Below are 11461 nucleotides of genomic sequence, written 5' to 3'. Positions count from 1 at the left end.
AAATGAGAAGATAGGAACCAACAAAAGTGACAATCAGAGGTGTAATTTTTTAAGGAATTGTAAAATTCTGTAATCAGTAAATGTATATCTGAGATCTGTGATCAAAATATTTAAATGTAGCTCAGAAAGGTTAGTGTTGTATTCAATTTCTTAAGAAGAGTCAGAAGCAATGTCAGCAGGATGCTCTATTGTGCTCCTAAGACAGGGAGGTGAGTATTGAAAGGGAGTCATTACATTCTTGGACTTAAAGTGCAAATCAAATAATGAGAACGATAAAGGGATGATCAGACCACGAAGAGTGGAAGAGACTAGGACAATGGAGTTAAAAAGATTTTAAAATTTTCTAATGGAAGTAAACCTGCAGTGAAGCATATATTTCTAATGACCTGTTGTCTTTTTGATTAGCTTTCCCATTCATTGAACATAAAAATTTCACTTAAAGGCAACAAAGCTTGATAAGAAATAGACTCATTACCTTGCCCATGTAATTGTAACCCCTCTGTAGGGTATTTTCACAATTAAAAAAAAAACTTAGCTTCAAATAAAATGCCAAATATTTGACATATCCATACTATGCCTTGCAAAACTACACAATATTTTATGTATATAATAATTAACACCTACTCCAATTATACATAACACATCATGCTCAAAATTTTTATTTATTTGTAAACATTTAGCCCACTTTATATTAATGCAGGAAAAATTTACATCTACTGAGCCACAGTTGTAGAAGAGACAATGTAAATATTTTTGCCACATTTTCACATAACTACAGTTAAATATTTAGTTAAACACTAATAGTCACAAGCACATGTTAGTAACTATTTATCTTCTCAGTAGTAGTAAGAACCCCTTTTGAGTATGTAGGGTCTCCTGGGCTTATTCTCATACAGCTGCCTTTTCAGAATGTAAGGGATTTTTCTCTTTATGACTTCCTCCTTCTCATTTTTGTCATTTCCGTTATCAAGAATATCTTCCTGAATTATCTGCAAATTGAGAGGACATAAAAGAAACATAAATGTATACAATTTTTCATTTCAGATCATTTCCCTTCATTTCATTCTATTTTCTTTAAAATTAAAAACAGACATATATGTGACCATAGATATTTTGTGAGAGATGACTAGGTCAGCTGAGGTGGGCATGGATCAGGACATGATCTGTAGTATTCTGGATTCAGTATCTTCTCTAGTTTATCTGACAGGATCTTTGCAAAACAAAATCTTTCATATTCTTCCAGACCTATCATTCATCCCTCTAACTGGATGAACATGCCAAGTAGAAGAAGGGTGAATATTTTTCATGCTTAAATTTCAGATGGAAAGAGTAAAATAAACTAGATACATAATAGATCATGACCAATATGGTACAGAATCTGAGACATTAAGTCTGACTGTAAAGGTAATGGGATTTAATTGTCTATTGTTGACTTAGCTATTGCAAAGACCCATTTCTCAGTAGAGAAAGAGGAATGCTTGTCCTGCCTCCCTTGCTCAATTTTTGTACATATCATCATATGCAAAATGTCTGTTTATAGGGCTACAATCTGTTTAGCTTATGGTTGCCTTGTAAACTTTGGGGTCCCTATAACTAATACTGACATCTTATCACCAAGTATTTTATTTCAACCCCCAGCTCTTCAATTTCCATAAAGGAAAAGTACATACTGTCAGACAATCTAGCTTCTCAATCTTCAGTTTCTTTGTGCACAACCTGTAATTACTTGTACTATGTTCAGAATGATATTATCATTTTATTTTTAAATCACTCAACATTTAAAATACCAAAAGTTCCAATTTTAGGCGACCTTTACCTATTTGCATGATAGGATATTGAGGGTTTCCTTCTTTTCTGGACTAAATAACATATAATTGACATTTCCCTATGTTAAGATTTGTATTTTCAAGTTTTATTGACCTAAACAATATTTAAAAGAATAAACAATTTTGCTTAAATTAAAATTAAAGGATGAATAGTACTTCGAGTAGAATCAAAACTGTAGGTTTTGTTTTATTCATCTGGAAAGCATCTTTTTGTTTATCAGTTAGAATAAATATCATTCTTATTCACAGAACCTCTCTGTGGCACAAGTTTATTTTATTAGCTGGGAAGGAAAACTCAGATTTTCAATGCTGGTGTAAACTGAACATATAAAACATTGAAACAAGTTTTTCTTGGAGGTTAATCTGAATTTTTCAACGTTTCTCCAACTAGAAAATTTTAAAATATATTTTTAGCTTCCAATTATTATTCATTTACTCTCCCCTTTCATATCTTCAATATTTCCCCATATCTTTCCATATCTCTGATTTATCTTTTATATCTACAAGTCCCCACAATAAAATAATGTTCTGAAAGCAGACTTATCTGATAATTTTTAATTTACTTAAATTTGCAAATAACTGTTTTTCATCTAAAGATAAGGTAACATTAAAAATTTAAAAATGTCCCTTTTGGGTATTGTCTTGTTTGCTTATTTCTTCAGTGGGAGAGATGGATGTGAAGTTAGAATTAGTAGTTGATGAACTGAACATAACTTTGGCAATACCTAAAGGGTTTAATCTTACGTATTAGTATTTAGGCTGTGTGAACAAAAAGGAAAACTGTAGAAAATAACTGTTCCAGCAAAACTAATTGACAGCCACAACTAGAATATGGATAAAGCTTTCTGTGATAGCTGAAAATAATCATCAGGGTATAAGGGGTAAATGTTCTGATTAGTTTCATAACAGTTTACTCATGGATTTGAATCTCCATGTTTAAGCTGGGGGAATCTAGAGAAAAATTATTCATTACTTTCAATTTACCATCTGATTATTACTGGCTATAGACACTAACACAACTCAAGTCCAATTTTGTTGTTGAATTTTTTTTCCAATTCCCATAATTTTCTAACTGGAGACAAGAAGTCAATAGTACTTTATACAAAGGATTTTTTTCCTGTCTTTTATCGTAATTCTGTATTATACAACTTGACTATCTTGGCTATGAAGGGTCTAATTTAGTTGCTAAGAATGCTTGAACTCCAAACTTAAATAAACCATGAAGATGATATAGATAGGGAGGTAGGAAGGCAGGAAGATACCTAGACAGACAAATACATACACTCATGTCTCATATGTAAGAAAACATAATATAGAGTCCCAAGTAAACTGGAATAATACATATATACGTATGTGTATGTGTATATATACCCATATGTATGTGTATATATACCTAGATGTATATATAGGTATAAATACACATGTATGTATACATACATGTATATATGCATGTATAATTGTGTATATGTATATATGTACACATGTATGTGTATATATACCTCGATGTATATATAGGTATACATACATATGTATGTATACACATATGTATATATGTTTGTGTGTATAACTGTGCATATGTACACATGCATGTATATATATCTAGATGCATATAGGTATACATACATCTGTATGTATATACACATGTATATGTATGTACACATGTATGTACACATATATATACAGATGTATATATGTACAACTTTATATACACATATATGTGTACATTGTACTTATATATATATATATACACTGATACATGTGTGTGCATACATATATAGGTATAAAATTATATGTGTACCTATATAGACATACATATATGTATACCTATTATCTCTTTTTTGTGAAAAGAATAAACATTTTTATTACCTATTATACTTAAATACAAAAGTTTTAAAAACCAATGAATATGCATATCTGAGTTCCACCTAAATAATAAGAATCAACATTTCGGTATTTCATGTGATTTGTGCTAATATATTCAAGCACAAATAAAACGTTTTCACTTGTTTCCTGATTTTGTATGGACATTTTTTTGCATTCTCTTTATTTATAGGTAAGTACACATTACAGTGGTTTTAGAAAAAAATATTTTGGGTTACTTAAATTTCTTAGACATGCCTTCACTTACCAGCACCAGAAACAAAACTTGCATAAGTATTCCATCCATTTAGGCACAAACAAAACATACGGATAAAATCTGCCTCAAGATATGCCCTTCTTTTAAGATTAAAGAAAAAAATATTTTGACAAAGTCCAAATACTTGTGGGACACTTTGAAGATCTGAAAGAATGGTAACCTCAACACATGGTTTATTCTTTGTTAATATGTGTAAGTCTTCCTGTTATGGTATGATCAAGACACAACTATCAATACAAATGAGGGCTAAATTGTATAATGATAATTATACTCATACTGTGTTTTTGTTTTACCTCCCAGTGTTGAAAGGCCCTGCTGTGACAGATTTTTTGGAGCTGGTATATGGTCAGCATCGCTTCCAAACTGAAGCCATCTAAAACCATAGGCAGTTTCCTTCTTATAACAATTTCTTCTTCAGGAGCCTCTCCGGTTTCCTCAGTTTGGCCATTCAGGTTATTTATAAGACTGCAAACATTGAGGAGGGTCATTTTCCAAGAGGGAACATTTGCTTTACTGGTCTGAAATTTAGAAAAATAAAAGATAACACAATTAAAATTTCTGTGATAAAAATACAAAAAAGAATTGTTTTGTGCTAAAGAATTCGGTTATACTTTATGGTCTCATTGTTACCCTACTCTAATAAATCCAGTCTCCTTGTGTAACACACATACAAATAGGAAAACAATAAGGATATAGAATAGGACAATAATAATAAACATATGCATATAGTGTGATTAAAATTTAGAAGTACCCATTTGCTATTATATTTCAGCTGTGTCTAATGAATAAGAAGCTGAAAAGGAAAATAATCATTTTGAGAAATTACAGTAATGTAAAGCCATTGAATATTTCACACATTAATAGTTGTCATGGGGTTATCACAGCTGACCAACGTATTTACTTTATTCCAAATTTTACAGTTTGTAAAATTATCTTCCTTTTCTCATGACATTTAGTCTGAATTAACACAATCAGCACCTTCTCTACTTGTGAAAAATAATCATTAAGAAAACACGAAAGAAGTGAGGTAGGAGAACCTGACTGTGAAATAGTTAAGAGTATGTAAATGTAAGGAAATGGTAGAGATGAGGGGATTTTTTTCCAGAAAGACTTACAAATATTTAAGTTACTACAAAGAAAAAAACACAATGGAAATGGTATCAAGTGACAATTGTATATGCATTGCTCTCCGAATATGATGAGATTGCAAATTATTGTCTCCATTTGAAAAATAACAGAAGACTAGACGTTGCAGAATAGTATTAGACAAAATAATTCTAAAGTTAATTTGGAAGGATGAATGTGATTTTTTCAAGTGATAAATAAGAGCCTTGCTGAATACTAAAACATTTAAAGCTGTAGTAATCAGGGGAATGAAGGAAAATAGGGCAAAAGATCCAACAAGAGATCATATAAGTGAATGTTCTCTCAGTGCATATAGCTGTGTAGCATGCAGTGAAAGTTGTATTTAGAATGTTTGGGGAAGAAATTTGCATGTATAACTGCATGCTTATTTATAACATCTTATGGCACATTGCAGCTGAACAATATGTGTGTTAAATATAAAGGTAATGTGATTAAAACTATACAGAAGAATATTTTTCTAAATCTGTTGCCATGAACAGATGTACATAATAGATTCCATAAAAGGATAAGAAAGGAATTTTAAGCAGATAAATATATAAATTATCTTTTACACATATGTAAATTTTTATTTGGATATTTATGGATGTTGTGTATTTATTGATAACATCCCAAAATAAAATAAAAAGTAAGCTATATATAAAATCTGATTGTAGTTTTGTATGCCTTTAATTCCAGCACTCTGAGGTTTGAGGCAGAGAGTTCATAATCTGGAATATAGTTTAAATTAAACAAACAAACAAAACATTTCACAAAATGTTAATCTCTCTAATTTAAGATGAGCCTTTAAAAAGAAAATAATAGCCACTATCGTCGAAAAATGTTAAAAATATAAAAAATAGGTAATATGAAGAGGAAAGTCATAAAACCACTAATCAAAGAAATATGAGAAAAAAGTATGTGTACAAATTTTCAGCTTTGTTTTATCTCTATCACATTTTCTTTTTAGGTTGTCATGTCTTATCATTTTCAATTTAGGCAACTCATTTTATTTTTCAAGATCTAAAAAAATAAAAAAACCAACCAAAAAAACCCGGCAAAATGTTCACTTAAGTTTTATTTTGATATTTAAGTTGAATATTTAAGTATCTAACGATAGGCACATGTTCTTTTAAACACCATGCATATATTCTCATAAAATCATATGTGGCTGTTTAGTTAAGGTTGAAGTATGGCAATTTTCCCTCTCATGTTGACTCCTTTGACATCTTTAAAACTATAAATCTTCCCAATAAAGGAAATGCATCCCAAAGAGTTTTCCAATCATGATGGGAAGCAATTACTATAAGACAAGTACACCATGTTTGAAGAGATAATTCATCTATTCTTCAACACTAGATTAAGGAAAAGAAAATGTCACCTTTGTTGTACGCATATTGGTCAATATGTCAGCTTCTAATGCTTTCATTTCCTCTTCTGAATCTAAGGAAGATCAAAAACACATGATTACAATATAATTATGGCACATGACAGTATTGAAGCCTACATATTTGAAATTAACTTAAAAATTAGTCTTAAGGCTTTATGTCTTTTCTATATACTTACTTTATTTAAAATATTTCCCAGAAAAAAATACTGATTAATTTTATGCTGACAGCTAGACTAGTAGAAGTATTTATAAGTGCATAATTGCCAAAAGATATTTATGATTTTTGAGTTGTTTTATCTCTGAATATCAGTAAAATATTTAGTAATAGATTTAATCAAATGGACTACTAGTCTACAGATTTAAGATATGCATATTGCTATTTAATAAATATAATGAAAATATAAACACGAGACATTTTAATACAAAATAAAGGGTGATTGTTTACTGATACTTTTAGAATAAAATATATTGAGGTTTACTCTACTTGAGAAGTTATTTTGCCAAATTCTCTTGAACAGAATTGTTTTCTGCTTTAAACAAAAGTTTTGAATTTTGTACACTGCAATTTTATCACAGCATACAAGGAAATTATTTCAGCAGAAATGTAACTCTTTCAATGCATGTAATGTAGTATGGAAAATGAGCTTTGATATTTTTCAATATCACTTCCAAGTTTACCTTAATGAATATTTTATAGATCAGTAACATTTAGAAAATATCACAACATAATAGAATCAAGTTGTGGAATATTATAACAGTGATTACTTTTGATTAAACAAAGTAAAACTAAAATTTACATACATTTCTTGTCCTCTAACTCCTAAGAAAAGTCGAAATCACACTTGGCAAAACCATTTGAGAAAACAATGTATTTAGGAATCAAGGTATGCTAGAAATGTTTTTTTCTGTGTTTGTTAAAGATGCAATGTATTTTTCAACAGCAATGACAAGTTCCATTAGTAATGTATGAACAATACATGCCAAAATCCCCACACATTTTGACTTATCACAGAAAGCAGTTTCAAGAGCTAATATACATGTTTTTTAATTGATAACCCATTTTCACATATTTTATGCATTTAAATCTTCTATAACTATTAGATAGAACTACAATTGTGGAAAAGTTGGTATCTTCTAGTCCTCATCTAATCATCAAATGAAACCAGGTATTTTAAACAAATACAATTGTACATGCTGGAAGATTTTAATTATATCTGAAAAATCATAACGTGAGTTTGAATTACTTTCTATGCCATATTTATGAAGCTAAAAAGTTATAATAGCATCAAATAGTTTACATATTGTTTGCTGCTTTCTCCCATAAGACTATTTCCCTTTGATATAATTGTTCAATTATTATTATAATTTTATTTAAAACAAGCATTATATATCATGTTATTTTTTAAAATGTAAGTCTAGCTACACCCTGACTTCTCTTAAATTAGCATATGAAAATATTCTAAAGCCAACTATTCCCATTAATATCAAAGTACCAATTACCCAATTATATTTTGTATTAACTTAATAGAGAGGCAAAAACCCTATTGTGTTGATATCATATCTATTTTTCACTTAGATAGACTATAAAGTGTACTTTGAGAAAGGACTTGGAACAATCCATTTTTCTGCAAATAAAATTCTACAAATTATATTTGTCATTTATTCAGCATTTTTTCTTTTCAGCATCTTAACTCACAGAGAGAGATAATTAGAGACAAATGACCAAGTTAGGTGAGGGAAAAACATTTCTTTCTAATAGAATGTCCGAGCGTGAGAATAAAACATTTTTAATGGAATGAGATTTAATAAGTAGTTTCTACCTTGACAGGCACCTCCTCTACATTCCTGATTAGATAATTACTAGTGCAATTCAAAGTTTTCGGTTCTTTTTTCTTTCTCCTCTCTATCTAGTGGCTATATTCCCAAGAAAAACATGCTTTGTTTCATGCTATGAAATTCCTTTTTATTGCTTTAGAGATTTAAAAGAAGATAATAGACCTTTCAGTTCCTATAAAGACAGAGACCGAAGTACACACAGTTACTATTACCAAAAAGGCATTAAGGGAGACACTATTCTCTTGCCAATATTAGCCTAAGTAGCAAGAGAGTGCAAAAGAGATCACTTCAGGGAGTTGGGAAAAGGAGTTAAGCTTACCTGAGCACAGACTCCAGGAGCTGAATGCCAGGAGCAGCATGCACACAAGCTGGATTTTCATTCCTGCCATCATCTGCAGCCTTCTAGCAAAACAAGCCAAGGAAAGTCAGAGAGACACTGAGAGAGCTCTCTCCAGTGCTTTCTCTTGCTTTCAGCGGGCTTTGCAAGTGAGTGAACTATGAGAGATGCTCTGGCCATCCCCTATATATATGTACAAGCAGCATGATTATGTCATAACCATGAGGATTATCTTTTCAGGATGTGCCCTGCTTTCATCTCCATCCTCTGCTCTCCCCACTTCCTCCTCCCCTTCTCTGTCCCTCTTCTCCTCCCCCTCTCCTGAACCTTTAGTGAAAGTGACATATCTTCTCTAATTGCCATTGTTGCTCAGGATTTCTGACTCACAGGAGCCTTTCAAAAGCACTGCCATATACAGCATACTGGATACTGGGAGGAAAAAAAAAATCAAACACCCTTCATTCTTTTCTCATTTCCTCCCTGGTCCTCACTCAAGGAATTTGTCATTCTGTGAAATAAGAGACCTGTTCTTTTAAATACTTAAACCAAATCATACAAGTGATTCCTTAACCTTAGGCAGCTTTAAAGATGTGCTTTTCTGGTATTTCAAACTTCTGAGTGCAAATGTGCTTTATAAATGAATGCAGATTTTAGATAATACATGCTGGGATAGGCAGGGAATTGGGATGATATTGGATGCACACAAAAGAAATTAAATTTAAGAAAGAATATCGTTATAGAAGGAAAAGAACAGTTGCTCCAAGGTCTAGGATTGCTATTTAATAAACTAGAGACAATTTTACTTTAAGGGACTACAAAATTTACTGAATTATATGTGCTAATTTTTGGATAACTGTCTGAAGAAAAAAATTTCATATTAATGTGCTTGAAGATTTAAATGTATATTGCTGTATTACTGATTTTTTTGCTGAATATTTGCTCTTATTCTCTCTAATATTGCTTATGTCTTTCTAGATTCTGTACTGATAGGTATGTTTCCACCTCTCTCTCTCTCTCTCTCTCTCACACACACACACACACACACACATTTTATTTTTTCCACAGTCACCTTCACATTTCCATCATTTCATTAACTTTCTTCCCTTTTCTAGTCCTGCTTTTTTTTTTATAAGACTATGGTTTCAAGAAAGAGGGAAATCCTACAAAGCCACTCTCTCCCAGAGTTATTTCTAAGACAGAATATTCACATACCTAACGAAATTACATGATACTCATTCCTTCCCTCAGTTTTTGAATAAAATTATTCAAGCTACCTTTTGGGGCAAAGCTTTCTTCCAGAATGAGGTATTTCAGGATTCATGCAGGAATCTGAACAATTCTTGAGGGCTGGGGGCTGGGGGGGGGAGGGGGTTCAAGGTGTCTGAGATTTGTTTAATTAGTAAAGAATTCAATCACATAGGAATCCTTAAAAGAAAAAAGCTAGAATTATTCTGATGGAGATTTATATTATATAGTATTACCACAGAGATTAAATTTCTCATTTAATTTCTAAATTTAAGGAAAACCAATAATTCCAACCATTTAATAATTATTTTAGACAACAAACAGTCATTCATATAATTTAATATTCATAAGTTAAATGATGGCTGATATTTCCTTATTTTCAGTTCATGTTGTATCTTGCATAAAACAAGGTATTGAACACTACTTGTGAAAACTTTTCTAAAAGGGATAGTAGTGGTTAAGAACTGTGAAACATCTCTGAAATATTGTTTCTTTCCTACCACTAGGGGGCAAAATGGAAGTTTTAAAGCATTCTGTTTTCACTTTGAGGACTGCTTACACTTCTCAGTAACAGTTTCTTTATGCCAGAATTCTTTCAAAGCTACTTTGGTGAAGGATTAAAAAGTATATGTCTAGCTAGCTAGCTTGCTACATTCTTGGCATAATATTTAAATTTCTGGAGTTACAAACACAAAGAATATTCTTTTAAAATGTGTGATAGCAGCCTAATAGTAAAAAAAAATTTAATTCCTTTGTTTTTCAATACAGGGGTGAGTTTTTCAAGATACAAAGCTCAGAAAATGTTGATAAAATATAGTCCTTATTAAACTAAAAAGAGGATAGAATATTAGAAGTGTATGTTAATTATATAATCTGAATATTAACTGTTAATGTAAGAATTATTACGCTAAATCCAAAAGAATTGAGGAACTTTTGTTAACTGATGTCAAATGATTCAAAATTAAATAGATGAATTATATTGTATTTCCTTTGGGTGAAAAGAATGATGTATGATATTTTTCCTATTAAAATCATGATGCAAATACTGTGATCTCTAGTTGATACTCTTAAAATATGATTTTCTTTTCCCTTTTGACCTAACTTATTAGGGCTACAGAGAAGCCACTTCAACAATTTGCTTTAGAAGAGATTAGGGGGAATATGAACATTTTAAAATATCCTAGAAATCACCCAAGTGAGCCCTTTAAGACAGCATTATAGGCACTTTTCCCTTCAGATGAATAAGATACTTTTATTGTTCAGGACATTACTTGAAGTCCTTCTGAGTTCCACTGAGTTTTTAACCTTATCTTTTGACAGTCTTCCTGTATAAGTCTTTCAGTCTGAGGTCACTAACTTTAAGTGACCTTAAAGTTAACTTATCTAGGTAATGGCTAAAGGAAAGTTCTCTAGAGAATGTAATTGCCAAGTTTCCACTGTGGCTTGCCAATCATTTTTCTCTTCAAGATAATCACTCAGAATAATCAATAGAGTTACCCGAAGAACTGACCATTAGAAAGAGTTGTCTATAAAGATTTTTATTGGGAGACAAAAATAAAAGGCTTCAA

The 11461-nt window shown here is 31.0% G+C and overlaps 1 protein-coding gene across 1 annotated transcript; it reads right to left on the bottom strand.

Moving 5' to 3' along the window:
• Nucleotides 1–797: 797 nt before the first annotated feature.
• On the bottom strand, nt 798–8810 carry Nts (neurotensin). The gene is made up of 4 exons (XM_013020696.1): nt 8631–8810; nt 6467–6528; nt 4257–4481; nt 798–989 (listed from the first exon to the last, which is right to left on the bottom strand). The coding sequence occupies exons 1-4, from the start codon at nt 8701–8703 to the stop codon at nt 837–839; spliced, it is 513 nt and encodes a 170-aa protein (XP_012876150.1). The 5' UTR covers nt 8704–8810; the 3' UTR covers nt 798–836.
• Nucleotides 8811–11461: the final 2651 nt, after the last annotated feature.

This window comes from Dipodomys ordii, unplaced genomic scaffold, assembly GCF_000151885.1.
Source record: "Dipodomys ordii isolate 6190 unplaced genomic scaffold, Dord_2.0 Scaffold3, whole genome shotgun sequence".
Taxonomy (NCBI): domain Eukaryota; kingdom Metazoa; phylum Chordata; class Mammalia; order Rodentia; family Heteromyidae; genus Dipodomys; species Dipodomys ordii.
The sequence above is the reverse complement of the archived record's forward strand: the minus strand, read 5'-3'. Positions and strand labels throughout refer to the sequence as shown.